Source organism: Phyllobates terribilis, unplaced genomic scaffold (genome assembly GCF_046119375.1).
Source record: "Phyllobates terribilis strain yellow unplaced genomic scaffold, ASM4611937v1 Scaffold_8__6_contigs__length_399053987, whole genome shotgun sequence".
Classification (NCBI taxonomy): domain Eukaryota; kingdom Metazoa; phylum Chordata; class Amphibia; order Anura; family Dendrobatidae; genus Phyllobates; species Phyllobates terribilis.
The window spans coordinates 327,918,353-327,941,725 of NW_027362768.1; the positions used below are offsets into that span (position 1 = coordinate 327,918,353).

The 23,373-nt window shown below is 43.0% G+C and overlaps 1 protein-coding gene across 3 annotated transcripts in view; it reads left to right on the forward strand.

Moving 5' to 3' along the window:
• The first annotated feature begins 582 nt into the window (after positions 1-582).
• Positions 583-23,373, forward strand: part of ABHD6 (abhydrolase domain containing 6, acylglycerol lipase) — a 37,888-nt gene continuing 15,097 nt past the window's right edge. The window contains exons 1-6 of one of the 3 annotated variants that reach the window (XM_073644631.1): positions 583-735; positions 10,530-10,670; positions 11,448-11,604; positions 12,152-12,265; positions 17,271-17,403; positions 18,603-18,760. In XM_073644631.1, the coding sequence (XP_073500732.1) occupies positions 10,552-10,670; positions 11,448-11,604; positions 12,152-12,265; positions 17,271-17,403; positions 18,603-18,760 (681 nt within the window). In that variant the 5' untranslated portion in view covers positions 583-735; positions 10,530-10,551. The other 2 variants (XM_073644630.1, XM_073644632.1) reach the window with 2 other exon arrangements.

Consider the following 23,373-nt stretch of genomic DNA (forward strand, 5'->3'; position numbering starts at 1 on the left):
AAGGTGCATAGGAAAAATAAAATAATAAAATGCATAGTAAAAATAAAATAAAAAGATATATAGGAAAAAATAAAATAATAAAATGCATAGAAAAAAATAAAATAAAAAAGGTGCATAGGAAAAATAAAAAATGTATAGGAAAAATAAAATAAATAAAATAAAAAAGAGGCATAGAAAAAATAAAATAATAAAATGCATAGTAAAAATAAAATAAAAAGATATATAGGAAAAAATAAAATAATAAAATGCATAGAATAAAAATAAAATAAAAAAGGTGCATAGGAAAAATAAAATTAAAAAAGTTATGGCTCTTGGAAGGTGCATAGGAAAAATTAAAAGCGAAAAGGAACCTACTAGGACCCTGGAGGCTGCCATTTATATAATTATTTACATGCATACAATAAAAGCATGCTCCCCCATACAGCATATTCAGCTCTGCTACACTGTGTGAGGATGCCCAGCCTGTCTAGTCTGGATGATGTGAGCCTGCATCCTATATACAGCCCAGGCTCCTATAGGACCGGACAGAGGCATCAGCGCCGGTTCCCGCAGTGTCACTGCCATCTAGTGGCGGTCAGTGGTAAATTCGGTCGGCGCACTCGCTGCTGTCGCTGCTCGTCTGATCTGATCCATCGCCTTTAATGAGAGTGCGGCAGTTCCGGGTCTGATCCCGCAGTGAGATCCCGGCAGTGAGATCCCGGCACCAGCTGGAGGATCCTCCGAAGCCAGGGCCGGGTAGGTGATCGGCTGCCTCCGCTGTCCGCCTCAGTCCTGGCCGTGTAGGAGGCGGTGATCGCTGGGTGTCACTTTGTATCCTGTCAGTGTCACATTGTGCTCCATTGTATCACTGCTCCACCATCATCACCACGTCCCATCTGCTGCCCCACTTCTCAGCCTTCCTGCTGGGTTATTGGGGTACATGTCACCCTGTGTCGCTATGGCATTGTGTAAGACCTCTGCTATCCGGCTGTCGCTTCTCTGAATCCGTGTCGTGTCCTTGTACGGATCCAGTCCCCCGTTCATGATCGCCGCTATTTCCCCCAAAAGGAACCTTTTTATTTTGCATCTCATGCGCTCATCTATCCGCAGCCAAAAAATAAGGAGAAATGTCTGAACTTTTGGTCAAAAATTGGCGCCAGTTTTGGTGGAATATTGAGCGCAGATTTTTTTAATTTATTTTTTCCTATTTTATATTTATGATAAATTTCTGATTTCGGCTCCATGGTCTAAAATGGGGAAAACACAGTTCATGGATCTGACATTGGACCCGCAGGCGATCCGACGAGCCGGCTAGAGCGGACCTTTATTTCTTCATTACAGATTATTATTATACAGCTTGTATTGTGCGTCCGGTCATATCCCCCCCCCCTATCATGTGGCCCCCGGTATATATATTCTGGGCCGCCTCCAGGGCCCCTTTCTATTTCTATCTTTTTTATTTTTTGGTCTATGTTGTTGTTTTTTTTGTAGTTTTTAATCATCATTTTGAGGTCCATACGACTTTCTGATCCCTTTTTAATATTTTTTTTTTGGACTGGGAGGGGGGGGGGTGATGTGACTTAATAATAGTAATGCTGCTATTTTCATTTTTATTTACCGTATGGAATAATATTCTAATATTTTAATAGTTTGGACAGTTACTCTCGGGACAATACCAAATATGTTGATTTTTTTTATTTTTTATTTTATTCTTTAGATTTTAATAATGTTTAAACAAAAGAGGGTGATATATATTTTACTTTTTTATATTTTATTTTAATAATGTTTCGGCAAAAGGGGTGATACGAACTTTTGTATATTTATTTTAATTTTTATTTATATATATATATTTTTTTTATTTTAATGTTTCGACAAAAGGGATGATACAAACTTTTTTTTTTGTATTTATTCTACTTTTTCTGTGAGGTCTTATATAGATGAAGGAGTAGAGCCATCTCAAGGAGGATCACAAGGACATGGACAGCATGTGGCTTAAATATGAGTGTCTGAGCAAAGGGTCTGAATACTTATGACCATGTGAGAGTTCGGTTTTTCTTTTTTAATAAATTTGCAAAAATTTCTACATTTCTTGTTTTTTTTTCAGTCAAGATGGGGTGCAGAGTGTACTTTAATGAGAAAAATGAACTTTTTAGATTTTACCAAATGGCTGCAATGAAACAAAGAGTGAAAAATTTAAAGGGGTCTGAATACTTTCCGTACCCACTGTATATACACACACACACACACATATATAGTATTACTATATCTACCGTATATTATGCGACTATTATTTAAAGGGGTGCAGGACAGGTGAAATGTTTACAGGCCTCATTCACACTGCAGAGCTGTAATCATAGAGACTGTAATGAGGCACCCAAAGTCCATGCAGCTTTATCATAAGGAGCCATAGGGACTTCATGTACCGCCATATAGTGCCTCCATACTGTGCTACATTACAGAGATTATAATTATATATACATCTCTGGCAAAAATCAAGAGACCACTGCAAAACTTTCATTTTCTCAGATTTTTCTCTTTATAGATCTATTTTTGAGTAAAATGTACATTGTTGTTTTATTCTATAAACTACTGACAACATGCCTCCGAAATTCAAAGCTAAAAATGTTGTATTTATTTGCAGCAAATGAGAAATTGTCAAAATACTAAAAAAGAAACTTTCAGACCTCAAATTACTCATGTTTTAACTCAGGAAGAGTTCAGAAATCAATATTTGGTGGAATAACCATGATTTTTAATCCCAGCTTTCATGCTTTCCAATAGAAAACTGTTCAGTGGTCTCTTAATTTTTGCCAGAGCTGTATATGATATTATAATGTGGCGTCTGATGGCACAATATTTTACATCTGACAGAGAACCTGTGTGAGGCTGTGTGCACACGATGCGTTTTTAATGCGTTTCCGCGGCGTTTTTGCAGCTGCGGAAACGCATGAAAAACGCATGGTAGAAGGGCAGCTTTGTTCCCCAATGGAAATCCGCATGTGCTGTTCCCATGATGCGGATTTTTCCACAGCGTTTATGCTGCGCTCAAAAATCCGCAGCATGTCAATTAATTTTGCGGAAACGCGTCGTTTTCGCCGCCATTGACTTGCATTAGAACGCGCCAATACCGCAAGACTGCATTTGTACTTGCGTTATTGGCGCGTTCTAATATGCGGATGGTACCCGGGTGTGGAGAAGATGAGAGTCTCCTCCACACCCAGGTACCATAAAAAAGCTGTAAAAACAAGAATAAAATAAAAAATAAATGTATACTTACCTTCTGTCGGCCCGCGCAGCGCTCCCGCTTGGTTCCCGGCACTTTGCAGTGAGTTGTAGGACCTGCGCTGACGTCAGAGTCATGTGACGGGTCACGTGACGCTGACGTCGGCAGGTCTTTCAATTCACTGTTGCCGGCGAGGGAGAACGGAGTGAGCGGGACACCGGGGGCCATCGGAGGGTAAGTATACATTTATTTTTTATTTTTACCACTCTCTCGGGTCACACTATATAAATGCATGCTGTTTACATGGATTTATATAGTGTGACCTAGTTGTCACAAGCACTTTCCAAGTGATGCTAATTGCTTTGGAAGCACTTGTCAATCTGCATGCGGAAATGTCAGTGGGACCGCTTCATTTCCTCATGTCCCTGGCAGGAAAACGCATGTACAATCCGCATGCGTTTTTTTCTGCCAGGGAGATGCAGAAACGCTCAGGAAAAAATCCTGAGCATTTCTGCATCGTGTGCACATAGACTGATATGGGATTCATGTGTCGGTACAATCCGGCCCCATACACTTCTGTTGTTTTCTTACTACACTTCCCTCTGCCACAGGTTTTATTCAGACCCTCATTCATTTAGTTGGATCCCACCATTATTTTGGTTTCCAATAACAATCTAATTTAAAGGGGGATTCTCTCTGGAATGCTTAAATATCCACACTAAGGCCACATTCACACGTTCAGTATTTGATGAGTTTTTTACCTCAGTATTTGTAAGACAAAACCAGGAGTGGAACAATCAGAGGAAAAGTAAAATAGAAACACGTCACCACTTCTGTATTTATCACCCACTCCTGGTTTTGGCTTACAAATACTGATGTAAAAAAAATTACTAAATACTCAGCATGTGCACGTGGCCTAAGCGAGAAATCTAAATCCCCATTTTTGAGCTTTTAGTCATCTCTATTGCTTGTCTTACCTCCCCCAAAGTGGAAAAACAGCAATAGAGGCTATGTACTGGCATCTGCTTACTTATAATTAATGGCTAACACTAAATGGGGTGGGTTCATGGTGAAGGGTGTGCTGACACAAGTCTCAGCTAGCAGCTCACTGATATATAGGGACTAGCTATTGAACCAGTTCTACGCCCGGGTGGCGAGCATTTTTATTAGTATATGCGCCCCCATCCTGGTCCCTCATCCTGGTATATGCTCCCCCATCCTGGTATGTGCTCCCCCATCTTGCTATATTCTCCCCAATCCTGGTCCACCATCCTGGTATATGCTCCGCCATCCTGGTCCCCCATCCTGGTATATGCTCCCCCATCTTGGTCCCCCATCCTGGTATATGCTCCCCCATCTTGGTCCCCCATCCTGGTATATGCGCCCTCATCCTGGTCCCCCATCTTGCTATATGCTTTCCAATCCTGGTCCCCCATCCTGGTATATGCTCCGCCATCTTGGTTCCCCATCCTGGTATATGCTCCCTCATCCTGGTCCACCATCCTGGTATATGGTCCCCCACCCTGGTCTCGGTATATGGTCCCCCACCCTGATCTCCATCCTAGTATATGCTCCCCAATGTTGGTCCCCCATCCATCCATAAATAAAAAAAACAAACACTCCTACTCACCTTTCCACCGCTCCCCTGTAGCTCGTTGCCTGCGTTATTTAAATAAAATTGCGCCGGAATCAGTGTGTACGCATACCACGCTATCCGGCGCCATTTTGTTGAAGAAGCTAGTGTGATCTCAGGAGAGGCCGGAGGAGGAGTGTGGCGCTGGAGTCAGCTCCTGCGCATACCATGATCTCTGGCGCCATTTTGTTGAAGACAAATTTGCAGTGTCTTCAACAAAATGGTGCCGGATAGCGCTGTATGCGTACGTGCTGATTCCGAAGTCATTTTATTTTTTATTGTCTGCGCTATGTGCAGGCGCAGACTCCAGCACCATGCTCCTGCTTCGGCCTCTCTGAAGATCACGGTATGTCTCCACTGGCGCCAAAGATTGCAGTAAGCAGTCAGTACCTACCGCTGTCTCTGGCACCACAATCCTCCTCCAGCATCGTCTTCCTCTCTGGCTGGGATGAGTCTTTCTGTCCCGCCACACTGCGCAGATAGAGGGATATCAAGAAATCTACCAGCTGCTGTTACTTTCTTATCAGTTGGTAGATGACTATACTGAAGTCACACATTTTACCTTCTGCATCTCTAAGGCTACATTCCCACGATAAGCTTTTTGTTGTGTTTTTGATGTTGCAGATTTTCTGCACCATTTCTGCACCCATTAAGTAAGATGGGTTACTTGCATTTTTTCAAAAATATACAGTGTCAAAAACTCATAGTGTGAACGTAGCCTTAGGCTATGTTCACATGTTGCTTTTTTTTGTGTGCATTTTTTAAATACAAATTTTCAGCTGCGTTTTACAGTACCAGCAAAGTCTATGAGATTTCAGAAATCTCATGCTCACACGTTGGTTTTTTTTTTTGCCTGACTGTTTTGTCAAAGAGGTGCGGTTTTGCAAAATCCAGCGTGTCACTTCTTTCAGCATTTTTCACCCATAGAAAGCAATGGGCGGTGCAAAAACGCATCAAAAAACGCAGCTATCAGGTTTTGAATCATGTTTTTTTTTTAATGCACTAAACTGTATCAGCATGCACAATAGACAAATGTACCCTGACAAAAATGCAGCAAAAAAATGCAAGAAAAACCTGCTTTTTTCTGCAGCTTCTTTTCTGCCAAAAGAGCAGGTTTTGCTGCTGAGAAAAAGTGCGGAAAAAAATGTCTAGTGTGAACATAGCCTAAGACACATTAGATGAAAGTAGACCAAACCCTCTGATTTAGGCAGGACCGGCTAACCATCAGATTATAAGGGGGCGTACTGACTCTCTCTAGACAGATTTATGTTTGGGATAAAGAAGGGTGATTTTAACTTTAAAAAAATAATAATAATTTTAAAAATGTTTTTTTTTGTTTTTGTTATTTACCAGTTTCCTTGGGGGACTTAAACGTGCAATCTCTTGATCAGCTCATCAATACGCTGAAATACACTTGGTTTCATAGGAATAATAACATGGTAGACCTGCAGGCCAGGATCGGATTGGATCCATCAGGTGGTGGTGGGGGATGATGGTTTCTAGAGCATGTTGGAGGCCTTTTAAATGCGCTTGTAAAAATCGACCAAATCACCCCCTTTTTCACCAAATATAAATAGCAAAATAAAAAATAAATAAAAATCACATTTCGTAATGCTGCATACATATTTGCTCAAACTAAGTGCTCGTGCGTGCGACCATAGTTTGTCAAAACATGGGATCGCACTCAGACCAGTGTTATTCAATGCACATGTCCTATTGTTTTTCTTTGGACCACTCGAAGGAAAAAAAAATAAAAATCACAGCATGTACAATTTGCCTTCGATAATCAGATCGCACTTGGCAATTCAAGTCTATGGGTCAGTGAAAAAAAAAAAATCAGGCTGCACTCGGATGACATCTGAGTGTGGTCCGATTTTCATGGGCTGAAAGAATGGAGAAGATGGAGAAACTTTTTTTTTTATTTTTTATTCTCCATATCCAAAAAATATCGGATCACCCGGATCAGAATGTGATTGGCATAATTGGACCGATTTCCACAGATGAGAGAAAACCAGTTGTGTGACTCCAGCCTAATAAATCGAAAAATATTTTTCCCATACAGTGAATGCCGAAAAAAATCAGGATGCCACAACTGGTGTTTTTCTGGTCTCATCCCAAAATTTTAACCAGTGATCAAAATGTCATATGTACCCCAAAATAGTATTAATAAAAATTCCAGCTTGCCATACAAAAAACCAAGCCCTCACCCAGGCCCATTGACGTAAAAATTACCGATCTCAGAAAATTATGACACAAAGCAATTTATTTTAAAAAGTTCTGATTTATTATGGGCAGCACGATGGCTCAGTGGTTAGCACTGCAGCGCTGGGGTCCTGGGTTCAATCCCACCAAGGAGTTTGTATGTTCTCCCCGTGTTTGCGTGGGTTTCCTCCGGGTTCTCCTGTTTCCTCCCACACTCCAAAGACATACAGATAGGGAATCTAGATTGTGAGCCCCAATGGGGACAGCGATGATGTCTGTAAAGCGATGTGGAATTAATGGCGCTATATAAGTGAGTAAAATAAATAAATAATGTATTATTACCCAGTGGGAAAAAAATATATATATAATATACAGTACAGACCAAAAGTTTGGACACACCTCATTTAAAGATTTTTCTGTATTTTCATGACTATGAAAATTGTACATTCACACTGAAGGCATCAAAACTATGAATTAACACATGTGGAATTATATACTTAACAAAAAAGTGTGAAACAACTGAAAATATGTCTTATATTCTAGGTTCTTCAAAGTAGCCACCTTTTGCTTTGATGACTGCTTTGCACACTCTTGGCATTCTCTTGATGAGCTTCAAGAGGTAGTCACCGGAAATGGTTTTCACTTCACAGGTGTGCCCTGTCAGGTTTAATAAGTGGGATTTCTTGCCTTATAAGTGGGGTTGGGACCATCAGTTGTGTTGTGCAGAAGTCTGGTGGATACACAGCTGATAGTCCTACTGAATAGACTGTTAGAATTTGTATTATGGCAAGAAAAAAGCAGCTAAGTAAAGAAAAACGAGTGGCCATCATTACTTTAAGAAATGAAAGTCAGTCAGTCCGAAAAATTGGGAAAACTTTGAAAGTGTCCCCAAGTGCAGTTGCAAAAACCATCAAGCGCTACAAAGAAACTGGCTCACATGAGGACCGCCCCAGGAAAGGAAGACCAAGAGTCACCTCTGCTTCTGAGGATAAGTTTATCTGAGTCACCAGCCTCAGAAATCGCAGGTTAAGAGCAGCTCAGATTAGAGACCAGGTCAATGCCACACAGTTCTAGCAGCAGACACATCTCTACAACAACTGTTAAGAGGAGACTTTGTGCAGCAGGCCTTCATGGTAAAATAGCTGCTAGGAAACCGCTGCTAAGGACAGGCAACAAGCAGAAGAGACTTGTTTGGGCTAAAGAACACAAGGAATGGACATTAGACCAGTGGAAATCTGCGCTTTGGTCTGATGAGTCCAAATTTGAGATCTTTGGTTCCAACCACCGTGTCTTTGTGCGACGCAGAAAAGGTGAACGGATGGACTCTACATGCCTGGTTCCCACCGTGAAGCATGGAGGAGGAGGTGTGATGGTGTGGGGGTGCTTTGCTGGTGACACTGTTGGGGATTTATTCAAAATTGAAGGCATACTGGACCAGCATGGCTACCACAGCATCTTGCAGCGGCATGCTATTCCATCCTGTTTGCGTTTAGTTGGACCATCATTTATTTTTCAACAGGACAATGACCCCAAACACACCTCGAAGCTGTGTAAGGGCTATTTGACCAAGAAGGAGAGTGATGGGGGGCTACGCCAGATGACCTGGCCTCCACAGTCACCAGACCTGAACCCAATCGAGATGGTTTGGGGTGAGCTGGACCGCAGAGTGAAGGCAAAAGGGCCAACAAGTGCTAAGCATCTCTGGGAACTCCTTCAAGATTGTTGGGAGACCATTTCTGGTGACTACCTCTTGAAGCTCATCAAGAGAATGCCAAGAGTGTGCAAAGCAGTCATGAAGGCAAACGGTGGCTACTTTGAAGAACCTAGAATATAAGACATATTTTCAGTTGTTTCACACTTTTTTGTTAAGTATATAATTCCACATGTGTTAATTCATAGTTTTGATGCCTTCAGTGTGAATGTACAATTTTCATAGTCATGAAAATACAGAAAAATCTTTAAATGAGGTGTGTCCAAAATTTTGGTCTGTACTGTATATATTATGTATATGATATTTTTTTTATATACAAAGTTCTGATTTATTATATTATTATTATTATATTACTTTTTTTATATACAAAGTTCTGATTTATTTTTAGATTTTTTATATACAAAGTTCTGATTTCTTATTATTATTTTTATTATTATTTATTATTATAATATTTTTTTATATACAAAGTTCTGATTTATCTATATCTATATCACTGGGCAATAATAAATCAGAACTTTGTATATAAAAAAAATAATATAATAATAATAATAAGATATCAGAACTTTGTATATAAAATATATATATATATATATATATATATATATATTTTTTTTTTTTTTTAAGTTTGGTATCTCCATATCTGACTCAGAAAAAAACATTACCAGGTTATTTTTAGTGCACAATAAAATAAAAAAACAATGTTGGAACTGCGTTTTTCTTTTTCCACCATTACACTGCGATTGGAATATTTTTCCCATTTTTCAGTACATTATATGGTAATTTGTGTCATTAAAAACAACATCTCATCTGCAAAAAAAAAAATGACTTTGTACGGTTAGGTCAAAGGAAATATAAGAAAAAAGTTCTGGCTCTTGGAAGAAGAGGAAGAAAAAAGACGAAGGCGCAAAAGTGAAAAATTGGATCCTTTAAGGGGTTAATGAATTTAAATTGTCCTTCGCTGTGGATAGTGTTGGCAGTTCTTGCACAGTGAGTCTGGAATAGAGGAAGGTTATCTTTCTCCCATCGCATAGTGTCAGTTATATACCGAGCAAAGGTGGAGCAGGTGAGCGAGGGGCAAGGGTTGATGTACTTGGCGGAGTGTGTACCGTGTCATTGCTGCATTCACATCCACAGCTGCGTCCTTGTTGTAAGTTCTTCCACAGAAGGGCGATGCTGACGGCCTGGGGGGGAATCTTGGGATAAGAGCAGATGATTGGTGTGGGCTTGAGTTACATTGAATGGCCGTGAGATCTGCAGCTCTGGTAACCTGGATAATGCTGATCACAAGGAGAAAACTGCTGACGGATAGAGACTGACTGCGGCAAGAGCTGCACTCCCAGCCTGGCTCTACCACTACGTGCTGTAGTACAGGCCGATCATCATGATCACTACTCAACTGTATAATAGATGTGTATCTGCCATACACTTTATTAATATATACCATCATATAATAGCGTAGCACAGGATGCATTTTTTATGGGGCATTTACTACTTCTATTTGCTAATTCTCTCTCCGCAGTTTTTTTAGATTGAGTTATTAATTCAGCATTTTATAAATTTTGCACTTTGGAGCACAGACGTATTTTGTTTTACCATATATTGCATAGTTTTAACCTGTAACTGCATCAGCGGTGCCGTTCTAAATTGCAAGACCATGAGGGGTTAAAAGTTTCTGCTTTTCAAGCACAGATCCATCTGTTTTATGACAGTTTATAGCTACAAAAATTTGCAAAGTATCGGAGAACCTGTTACTCAAAATTTCCTCCTTCTATTTCTTACAGGCGACAACTGACCAGGAGGAACATGGACCTGGATGTACTGAACATGTTCCTCATTGCCGGAGGGACCTTGATTATCCCAATATTGGCTTTTGTGACCTCTTTCTTCCTTTGGCCAGCGGCACTCATCAAAATTTATTACTGGTAAGATTCCACCCTGCGGCAATTTTTCTTAAAGTGCTTGCCCACCTTAATCGTTTTCAGGGCTTGCATTCCATTTTGATTAAAGGGAAGCTGTCACCAGATTTTAACCGTATAAAATATTAGCACCATGTGTACATACATTTAGAAACCTATGGCTGTTGGACCCCAGCGCTGCAGTTTACCATAGAAAACAAAGTTATAAACTCCCACGTCATATGATTAATAACCCTGTAGTGTCTGCTAGATGTTCCCGGCGTCCAGCAGAACGTACCCCAAGCCGTCCAATGTGGTGTTGAATGACCCAGGAGGGACTGGGACAAAAAAAAATGCATCCCCACAATCCTATTCATGCTATTGTTTTGCACCAGTAATGCCTTGCATGAGCTGCATTTTTTTTATTGTATGGAATAATATGAAGATGCCCACGGTGAGTACCACCCTTCTTCGGATGTACTTTGCACAATTATAATCGTGACTCATTGCGTGGTTTCAGCTTCCTGACTACACAGGACAAGCATGCGCTTTCTAGTGCAGCAATTTTTATTATCGTGACTTGCGAAAATTGTAGTTTCTATCTTTGAAATGGCAGTCATGTGTGCTGCTCTGCTGGACTGGCCAGGCTACACAGTAAAGCCTCATTCACACTTCAGTGGTTTTCTAATACAAAATAATCAATCAGAGTTTCGCTGATGAGGAAAAAAGTTTCTCCATGTTTCTATTTTTTTTAGGAACCCATGAACTTTTATTGCCGAGTTTGATCTGACACATATGTTGCAGGTACTGGCGCAGGGCGTTGGGGATGCAGGTCAAGTATGTCAAGTATGGGAACTACAAATTTTGTTACACGTCCCGAGGACGACCGGGGCCAAAGCCATCTATCCTCATGCTACACGGATTTTCTGCACACAAGGATATGTGGCTGGCCATAGCCAAGGTGAGTGTGAGTGTAACATCTTTTTTTGTGTATATTTTGTCTCACTAATCCACCATAGGTTTTCGTAGGTAAGATGTCGAGAGACGTTTTTGGGATTTCCAAAGATGAAAAATTTTTGAACACTATCTTTCTCCATTGTAGTCCATGGGAGTCAAGTAAACAGCCGAATGCTCTCTTGGAAAGATGGCTCTTTTCAGAATACCCCTTTAAAAAATTGTATTATCCCTGGCATTAAAAAATCACAATCACTAAAGTTCAGCTTGTGCATTTTTTTTTGGAAAGTAAGCAGCAGCTTATATCCTATGGGAGCAAAGGATTGGGCATGTTGAAGTCCAACATGCCCGATCCCTGTTTATCTAGAGATATTTGACAGGCCACCGTACGCATGAGATTGTCCGATGCTTTCATTGATGTTGGTATTTATTTTTCTTTGTTTTCATGGGTAAGCCCAGAATTGAGGCACAAAACACAGTAGATCTGTATTATTACTAAAACATGTTTCTAAATTTTAGATTTTAGTCCATAAATCTTACTTCTTATCCCACAGTTCCTTCCAAAAAACCTACACCTAGTTTGTGTGGATATGCCTGGACATGAGGGAACCACACGCTCGGCTTTAGATGACTACTCATTCAGTGGTCAGGTGAAAAGAATACACCAGGTATGTGCTGTATATAATGAAGAAGCCACTCTATTGTATATTACTATACATAGTATAAAGGGAGTCTGTCACCCTCAAATACATATTTAAATGAGCTAAATAGTGGACTTAGCCCCTATAAAAACTAGCACTCTACCTGTTAGTAATACAGTGTCTGAGAATAACTTTTATTTGAGTGCAAATGAAGTTGCTTTGGTGCACCTCTGGTGTGACCAAGAGCTCGGTGCACTGTTACACTTCCTTCATTTTGCTGGTTGGGGACTCTCTCTGCTTCTGATTTGACAATGCTCACTTCCCAGAGCAGGAACTGTTCCCCATATGTGCGTATGCGCACTAACACTGCCTGATTGCACACACAGTGGCTGTACGTGTTCTTTATGTAGGTCCTTTTTAATGGAGGTGGCTCACTACTGATATATCCGGAAGTGCAGTGAGAGGAGCCAGGGAGGAGAGCGCGCCTTGCCACTGTGCGTGCTCGCTGCCAGGCTCTGACAGTGTCAGTGTGCATGTGCACACATAGAGGGCAGTGCCTGCTCTGGGAAGCCAGTGTTGTCAATCAGACGAGGGGGAAGTCCTCCAACATGCAAAATTAAAGGGTTATAACAGTGCAGCCAGCTCTTGGCTACACCAAGGGTGCACTGAAGCACCCACATTTCCATTTGAATTATTTCTAAGGCACTGTACCACTAACTTATACAGTGCTAGTATGATTTATAAAGGGACTAAGTCCCTTATATCACTGTATAGCTCGCTTAAAATGCCTTTTTGGGGTGACAGACTCCCTTTTAAATGCGCTCTCTTCCTCACAGTGTACGAATGTTGGCAAAGCATGCAGAAAAAAAAGGGCAGGGGTGACACTGTGACGCTCACAGCCCTCACCCTGGGAAGTGGGGTTACTCGGAGCCGGGTCAGATGTTGGGGGGGTAGCAGTCGTGGCCCGGACCCGGTCCGTGCGCAGGGCGGTCACAATAAAAGATGTAATGGGCTTTCAGGGTTTGGGGTTAATCGAGTGGATGTAATGACTACGCCACCTGTGGTTTCTGGTGATCCTCCACCAGTGCTGCGCTCAGTCCTCTGAGGCGGGATGTCGTGGCAGCAGCAGATGGTACTACTCCCCACAGGCGGAGCAGGGCCTCAGGGCAGAGAAGACAGAGCAGGGGAGTAGTAGTAGGAGATGTGGTGCGGTGTAGTGCGGTGCCGCGTTGCAATAAGGAACCGGAGGCAATAGATGCAGTCTTCCAAGCTTTACTCACGATGTTAGGTGTCAGCTGCAAGGCTTCTCCTTGCTCCTCACGGCGCGCTGCGGCCACCAGGAAGGGGTTCAGCACACTCCTGGTAGTTTGGGTGCATGAATCAGGACCCCCGCACCAGAGTGTTCCTAGACTTTCCCACTAGGTCCTCTCCTGTCTGTGTGGAGTACGTGTACTAAGGCCGGGCCTCCCTCTGGACTATGCACAGAACAAGGGTACGGGTGGCGACTCCGCTCCGTCCGTTACCCGGTGGGATCCACTGAGCCTCCGGGATTCTCCGACTAAGACGTGAAGTGACAGAGTCAGATATCGGGGGCCGGTACCCCTTTTGCAGCAGGAGTCCCTCTGACTAGGCCAGAATAGTGAGGACAGGTGGCGTATGCCACTCCATCTGCATCCCCCTGGGATCCTTTTGCCTGTGGAGCCTGTCTCCTCTGCTCCCCTCCAGCCCTTCTTGGGTAGGGACCTTGACCGAGTAGAGACAACCGTTAACTCTAGCCCGCTCCTCGCCTCAAGGCCAGGACACGAGGACCGCGTATCTTCAATCAGCTGCAGGTTCACACAGAAAGCCACGTTCAGTGATGAAGATCACAATCAAAGACCATAAGCCCAAGATGGCCGTTTATTAAATATGAATTTTGTGGTGTAACCTAAAAGTGCATCCTCCACCCTCACCCACTACATGGTTCCCCCTATCTTTTGGTTCCCCCCATCTCCTCTTATCCTGGCTGGGGCAGCACCCTGGTGCATATAAGCCCCCCCTCAGGTGGGAGAGGTGTAGTGTTGGATGGATGGCTGAGTCCTGAGAGGCGCTCCTTCCTTACCTCGGAGAGGAGATACCACACCTCGGACTGAGGTGCAGTACCCCAGTGGCGACTGAACCCTCAGGGGCGCCACAACACAGTTCTTGTCTCCCATGTACTTCCTTTACCTGAGTAAAACTTTTAAATCAGTAGTAGGACCTTCGGTGATCAGCAAGTTATTACCTATTCTATGTTATGTCGTTAGAAACCAATTAATGATTTATATTAGAAAATGCAGATAATTCTGTCTTTGTTTAGCTTCGTTGACTATTCTTGTAGAGTACCTCTTAATTTTTACTTTATTTTCCATACAGTATATTTTATCTCAAACTTTATCCATACATATTATAATGTTCAATAATCTGAATTTTCGGAGAACAGTTGAAGCCCCTGAGCTTCTTTCAACCTTGACAGATACTGGATATCCATGCAAAAGTGTTGCAGAACGTATTTTACAAATGTAAATGCAAAAGGGAAAGCCTAGCTACAATCACATTAATAGCACTTTCATAGATTGCACTTGCGGATAAACACATGTCACACTCTGGTTTCGGAGATATGCCACTGCTCTCTAATTCTTTAGAGATTAAAATCTTCCCTGTCATGCTGCGCGTAAGATGATTAAATTCCATCTGCTTCATCTTTTCACTTAATAGAAGGAATCAAAAAGCTAAGACAAAATCACAATGACTTAAAAATATAATAATCCCTATTGAATGTCCGACATAGAGTCCTCGTTATTGTGTAACACATGTTCCGCAGTATGTACTGTCAGCATACGTAGGAAAGGCAAATAGAAAGAAAGTTGAAAAAAAAAAAAAAAAACTTTAATAAATGGGGAATAAATCAGTAGTTTTTTTTTTTTTTAATTTTACTGTAAAGATTGAAGTGGAGTCGCGTGGCGCACATTTTGATCAATCTGTAGAAGGGTGCTGCCGCACCTAACTGTTGAAAAATAAAATCGTGCAGCCCTTGGCTCGCTTCAGGTGGGTGAAGCTTCAGAAACGCAGCTATCTGGTGCATTTACTAAAGAATTAAATGGCAACCATCGATGTTGCAACACCTGAAGAGGTAGCAATCCCAAAACCATGGCAGTCACTAAGCTCGGACTGGCCCACCGGAGGACTGGAGAATCCTCTGGTGGGCCCCCTATGCAGGAATGCACTCTCCATTCCACCTATATGAGAAGTAGTTGGCACAATACATTTCTTTCACTATGTACAGACAAGATCATCATCTCAACATTCATTTAACAAACTATTCCATTTATTATTATATAGAAAAGTGTGTGAATGAGGGTAATGTGAACAGTGGGCCACCAGAGTCAATGTTACTGGTGGGCCCTTGGCACCCCAGTCCGGCACTGGCAGTCACTCATCGCCCCTTCTGCTAAAAACTTTCTCTCCCGCACCCCCATAGACAAACCTTTGTCTAGGCCAAGCATTCATGTGTTGTCAATGGGGAGAGTGGTGTTTGCCGCTTGTAAACACCTCTGGCAACAGTATATTTCCTGGGGACACAAATGAATTGGGCAGTTGATTTCAAACTACCAGTTAACTACTCTTATCTGTCGGAAGAGTCGTTGAGGCCCCCATACACATTAGAGAGGCTGAAATTGGTGGGTTCATCCAACTTTAATCCAGTGTTTATGGAATGTTTAGACTACAGACAAGTCCTTTGAGTATTCCGATCCTTAAACTCCCATACACAATAGATAGCGCTGTCAGCTAAATGATTTTCGGTCGACAGCCATCTCTCCCGAGTCCACCATACACATGAACGCTGTGTCGAGTGCACCGGTGTTCTTAACATCTTGACGATTAATTCTCATTTCACGGGTAAAATCTGTATTCAGTGAAGACTGATTTTTACATTGTTGATATAGGATATGACAGTTGATACTGATAACATTTTATGTTAATGGGAAGAGAGAGAGGCTCTGCCTTTATCTTCTCCTTCATCTCTTGAACTGTCCTCTGTCTTGGTAATATAGCAATCTGTCTTCAATGAATACCGATTTTACCAGTTAGAGGTTGTACACTACTTTTACATTGATTGGCCGGGGTCAGATTCCCGGCACCCGCGACTATCAACTGTTATCGGTGTCAGTGGCCGTTGCCAGCAGGAAGTGCTCATTTGCCAAGCTACTCCGTCTTCTAATAGTGGCCGCGTTAGGGTACTGCACATCCGCCTCCTATTCAATCAATCGGAGACTGATGTGCAGTACCCTGCGGCGACCATTACAAGTAGATGGAGCAGCTCGGCAAGTGAGTTCTTCCTGCCGGAGGACCCCGGCCGATCAGACTTTGATGACCTTTCCTAAGGATAGGTCATCAATGTAAAAGTAGTGGACAACCTCTTTAATTTAGAACTAAAGCACCACTCCAGCGTTTTTTCTTTTCGTTTTATTTCTGCGCTGCAGTGGTTCAAGTAATCTATGTTCCCTGGCCTTAGTCTTATACTTATCAGCTGCCATCTTTAGCTCTTCCCAGCACCGCTCCAGCCCTTCGCCGCCATCTTGTGACTGTAACTTCTGAGTGACCGAATGTCCGAGTTAATGATCACAAGCTCTTAATGTAAGGCCTCATTCAGGCTCTCATAGACTTACATTGAGTTGTCACTTCCGGATCGCCCCCAACAAACACTGGAGCGATACTGCAGAAGACCGACCGGAGTGGCGCCGATAAAAGATGCAGACAGCAGCTGGTAAGTATAATACTAGGAGCAGGAAATGTAGATTAATTGCACCATTCCAGCGCTGCAATAAAAAAACACTGGAATGGTGCTTTACTGATCAGTGCTGGCATAGAAAGAAGCAAATTTCTCCAGTAACAAAGTTTCTTATTTTCATGTGTACTATTGATTTATGAAATGAAAATTAAAACGACGAGTACTCTTTAAATGAAGAAAGTCTGAAATGTCATATTTTTTTGTTTTTCTTTAATTTGACAGTTTGTTGAAAGCATAAATCTGAATAGAAAGCCTTTCCATCTTGTCGGTACATCCATGGGGGGATGTGTTGCTGGAGTTTATGCTTCCCAATATCCCTCTGACATCTCCAGCTTGAGTCTCATTTGCCCCGCAGGTAAATGCACGGACTGTATATTGTAAATCCATACTGACAGCTCTGTTTTAGACTTTGTTCACACAAGCGTCATGTCTTGGGTCTATCAGAATCTCGGCAATTGAATAAAGAATGCTTTTTGTAAAACGGATCTTTTGGCGTGTAACTTTTTTCTATGTGATTGGAACTTTGCTGATCCTATTACTGTGCAGGCACTAACATTTGGCCTAAACGTCCCCTTGGGAACGGCGCAGGTGGAACACTGTATCAGGAGTATGTGCTTCTAAGATGGGGAACAGTCAGCTGTGAATATTATTAGTTTGCAACATTGTTGTGTTAGGTTGGACCACACACATGCCGAGGCACATGCTATTGTGGAGAGTGGGACAAGCACGTCGTGGCATGCGTTATTGCAGAGGGTGGAACATGCAGGTGCCATGGCACACTATTGTGGCAACCAAAAGGTGGTTATCCAGCTTTCTCAGTATGAATTTATGGCCAGTTCTACATGCTGGGTGGAAATACCAGGTCCACAATTTGGAACCCTCAACTGTTGGATGATTTAGGGTCCATTGACGCCTGTTTGCAAATTCCCAATTCTAGAATTCTCTGCACACTTCATGATTTTGTTGCCTGGGAATCGATGATTGTAGATATCAAACATTTATGGATATAGCATGAATCTAAGGGACCCTCACCTATGTGGAGAACACATGTAAAGTAGGGGGGCTTGTTTTTTTTTTTCCTCTCCTTAACTCTTATAGCAGTGAATGTTGTCAAACGCATGGGTTGGGGGTTCCTCTTTTCCCACATAGGTGCAGGTGGTTGTTGACCCCCTTTTTTCAAATAGGTGGTTGGGCACCCCCTTTTTCCACATGGGTGCGGGTGGTTGGGGATCTCCTTTTTCCACACAGGTGCGGGTGGTTGGGGGATTCTCCTTTTCCCACATAGGTGCAGGTGATTGGCAGATCCTCCTTTTCCCACATGGGTGCGGGCGGCTGTGAACCCCTTTATTCCACATAGGTGCAGATCCCAGTGGTGAGACCGATAAGTGCAGTTATGGCCTATCCCTTAAGACTGGAATACATAAAACATTTTTAATTTTTAGAAGAATATAATTAACCCACTTTAAAGTGTTTATTAAACTATTGCATAATTCTGACTTACAACTGTTATTCAATTAAATGGATTTATCCTGTTGTTTTACCCAACATAACTAGGTTTGCAGTATCCTACAGATAGTAAATTTCTTAAACAGCTGCAAGATATAAAGGAATCTGGCAATGATGAAAAAATCCCCCTCATTCCGTCAACTGCGGAAGAAATGGAGCAAATGCTGAAGCTTTGTTCATACGTCCGCTTCAAGATCCCGCAGCAGGTCAGAATTAAAGTGTATATATAGGAGCAATATTTCCTGCATTATGCTATGGTATAATAAATTAGCTTTGACATGTACTGGCAAAAAGTGAACGCAGCAACCAATCATAGTGCAGCTTTCATTATTCTAGAGCAAGTTATGAAATAAAAGCTGAGCATTGATTGGTTGCTATGGGTAACAGGAACTGTTTTTATCATGGTTTCCTATAAATTAGGCCTCATTTATCAGAATGGAGCATTTCAACCAATTCCAGCTACCATAGTAGCCAGCTAGCTTTTGTACAATCCTAAATGGCAGTTCTACCTAGTTGTGAGGGGAAGTTAATTAGCCAAACCGCTGGAACCAAAATGTCGGCCATATTGGTTGTAGCTAAGATTTTCGTTTTTGTTTATTTTTGGGCCAAGCCCCGTCAGATTCTCTTGAACATATGTTCTGGCTCTATTGCTACGTTAGAAATCTGAGCATGGCCTCCAAGTTTTGATAATGTGTGTTAGTTGCTTTTGTATATGTCACGGTACAAGAACAGCTCTCTACGGAGCAGGGCACAGATGGCGCTTAATAGTAGGTTTGGCACAGAATCCTCTGTGGCCGTGACTTCTCTGCCCTACTAACCGGCTCCCTTGTGTAACTTCATGTCACTGATTATGTGAAGTAATACTGGCCGTGGTGAATAATAAATCCACATACTGCATTACAAACATACATCCGCACCATTACACTAGTAATTATTATAATATTATTTAAAGGGAATGTTCATTTCAGAAAATCCTTTTCATCTGCCAATGCATTTATCAATGCAACAAAATACTACTTTTTTTTTTGCTACAGTATGTTATGTTGTTTTATGTGATCCCATCATGACCGAGTGTTTTTTTTCTTCCCAAGTGCTATTACTACTTTTTTTATTTAAAGTCAGCAGTAGTGTTGAGCGATACCTTCCGATATCGGGAAATATCGGATCGGATTGGATTGGACCGATACCCCAAAAGTATCGGATATCACCGATTCCGATACCGGAAACCAATGCAAGTCAATGGGACAGAAATATCGGAATGAAAATAAACCCTTTCTTTCCTTGTAGGTTAATTCTACATGAAGGAAAACAACTAAGAATAATGTAGAGTGTATTGGGGGAGGTGGGGGAGACAATAAAGGCATAGAGGTTTAGCCCAATCAAATGGAATAGCAGGAATTAATATTTTTTTTAAGACGTTCTGAGTTACGGAAATATTGACTATGTTAAGTATTTTTATATTTTGTCAGATATTTATGTTTCACTACTTCCATGCTCTTCACCTTCTTTTTTACTTCTCCCACACTTTCTCCTTCATCATCCTCAGCATCAGCATCTTTTTCATCAACTTCTTCTTCACCTTCTTCATCTTCTTCGTATTATTCTTTTTTTTTACATTCTTCATATTCTTCTTATTCAACTATTATTCTTCTTCATATTCTACTTCTTCATCTTCTTCATATTATTCTTCTTCATCATATTCTTATTTGTGACAAGCATTCCTGTAGTTGTTATCTATAAAAGTTTGAACATTACACCTTTCGTTCTGCCCGTCACAAAAGATTTACAACAGGATTTGTCCGCGTTCAGTTTGGCCTGCAGCAGCAGGTCTTTTCCAGGGGCACCACGAGGAGGAACGGACTCACCCCCATACACTGCTTAGTCATCTTCTGCTTATAATTTAGATATTATCTTTTGCTCTGATTTTTAGTCTTATACTTAATGTTCTTCCGCTTTTTGTTCTGCAGCTTCTTGTACTTCTGCTTCTTGGTTTTCTGTCTCTTGTTCTTCTGTATCTTGGTGGTTGTCTTCTCTTCTTTGTCCTCTTGGTCAACTTCTTCAGGGTCATCTTCTTGGTCTTCTTCGGGGTGGTCTTCAGGGTCGTCGTCTTCGGGGTCCTCGTCTTCAGGGTCGTCGTCTTCGGGGTCCTCGTCTTCTTCGGGGTGGTCTTCAGGGTCCTCGTGTTCAGGGTCGTCGTCTTCAGGGTCCTCGTCTTCTTCGGGGTGGTCTTCAGGGTCCTCGTCTTCAGGGTCGTCTTCGGGGTCCTCGTCTTCTTCGGGTTGGTCTTCAGGGTCCTCGTCTTCAGGGTCCTCGTCTTCGGGGTCCTCGTCTTCTTCGGGTTGGTCTTCAGGGTCCTCGTCTTCTTCGGGGTGGTCTTCAGGGTCCTCGTCTTCAGGGTCCTCGTCAGGGAGATCCAGAGTGATTACCAAGAACCATTTCAAAAAGCTTGAACTTGGAAATGTAGCAGAAGGTACAAGAAGGCTGAGGAACTACCGAGGACCAGCTGACGGTACTGGAACCCGGATGGGTAGCAGAAGGTACAAGAGCCAATGGAACTACCGAGGACCAGCTGACGGTACTGGAACTCGGTTACTAAGCAGGAGGTACCTGTGCCAGAAAGCACTACCAAGGACCAGCAGACGTTGGTGGAACTTGGATACCGAGAAGGAGGCACCTAAGCCAAAGGCACTGCCGAGAACCAGCTGACGGTACTGGAACCCTGATGGGTAGTAGAAGGTACAAGAGCAAATGGAACTAACGAGGACCAGCTGATGGTACTGGAACCCGGATGGGTAGCAGAAGGTACCCATGTAAAAAACAGTTTCAAGGCCGCGAGCCGGCCGCAGTTACCAAAACCCACAGTCCTACAGGGGGTGCTTGTCCTATTGGCACTATGGAACCAGCCTTCATTGGCAGATCCCGCAGCCCACATAGGAGTCACCTAAACTGCAGGCACCATAGAGTCGGCTAACCCGACCGCAACACGACAGGACAACGTATTGGAGGCAAAGTGACCTTGACACTACCCGGAAACAGCTGGCGTGCTGGAACCAGGCTGGGCAGGAGGGAGTACCCGTGCCAAAGACACTGCCGAGAATCAGCTGACGGTACTGGAACCCGGATGGGTAGCAGAAGGTACAAGAGCCAATGGAACTACCGAAGACCAGCTGACGGTACTGGAACTCGGTTACTAAGCAGGAGGTACCTGTGCCAGAAAGCACTACCAAGGACCAGCAGACGTTGGTGGAACTTGGATACCGAGAAGGAGGCACCTAAGCCAAAGGCACTGCCGAGAACCAGCTGACGGTACTGGAACCAGGATGGGTAGTAGAAGGTACCCATGTAAAAAAAAAATTCAAGGCCGCGAGCCGGCCGCAGTTACCAAAACCCACAGTCCTACAGGGGGTGCTTGTCCTATTGGCACTATGGAACCAGCCTTCATTGCCAGATCCCGCAGCCCACATAGGAGTCACCTAAACTGCAGGCACCATAGAGTCGGCTAACCCGACCGCAACACGACAGGACAACGTATTGGAGGCAAAGTGACCTTGACACTACCCGGAAACAGCTGGCGTGCTGGAACCAGGCTGGGCAGGAGGGAGTACCCGTGCCAAAGACACTGCTGGGAAACAGCTGGCGGTGCTGGAACCCGGGGTAAATACTAAAAACAGAGTGAAGCCAGAGGCGTAATTGGAGCAACTTTAAAATCTGTAGTAGTGTGAATGTGGACAGAGCAGGAGAAATTGCCGGACACACAGCTGGGGATCAGCTGACGTTACTGAACCCCAATAACACTGGAGCAAGCGTTGACTGTGCAGACGGCACTTGAGCAGCAACTAGCGGTATTGGAGCCCAGGGTAAATACTAAAAACAGAGGAGCCAGAGGTGTAATTGGAGCAAGTTTTAAATCAGTAGTACAGTGGATGTGGACAAAGCAGGAGAATTTGCCGGACACACAGCTGGGGATCAGCTGACGTTACTGAACCCCAATAACACTGGAGCAAGCGTTGACTGTGCAGATGGCACTTCTAAGCAGCAACTAGCGGTGTTGGAGCTCAGGGATAATACTGAAAACAGAGGAGCCAGAGGTGTAATTGGAGCAACTTTAAAATCTGTAGTAGTGAGAATGTGGACAGAGCAGGAGAAATTGCCGTCCGCACAGCAGGGGAACAGCTGACGTTACTGAACCCCAATAACACGGCAGCAAGTGTTGATTGTGCAGACGGCACTTTTGAGCGCCAAATGGCGGTGTTGGAGCTCAGGGATAATACTGAAAACAGAGGAGCCAGAGGTGTAATTGGAGCAACTTTAAAATCTGTAGTAGTGAGAATGTGGACAGAGCAGGAGAAATTGCGTCCGCACAGCAGGGGAACAGCTGACGTTACTGAACCCCAATAACACGGCAGCAAGTGTTGACTGTGCAGACGGCACTTCTGAGCGCCAACTGGCGGTGTTGGAGCTCAGGGATAATACTGAAAACAGAGGAGCCAGAGGTGTAATTGGAGCAACTTTAAAATCTGTAGTAGTGAGAATGTGGACAGAGCAGGAGAAATTGCCGTCCGCACAGCAGGGGAACAGCTGACTTTACTGAACCCCAATAACACGGCAGCAAGTGTTGACTGTGCAGACAGCACTTCTGAGCGCCAACTGGCAGCGTTGGAGCTCAGGGATTACAGTTCAGGTGGTAGAAACATGAACACAACAGGAGACGTGGATACTGTTGCCAACCAATTATTTATTCTGGAAGAGGACTGGCAAATTCATGAGAGATCCAGGCCTTGTTCATTTTGAGAAAAGTAAGCCGGTCAACGTTATCGGA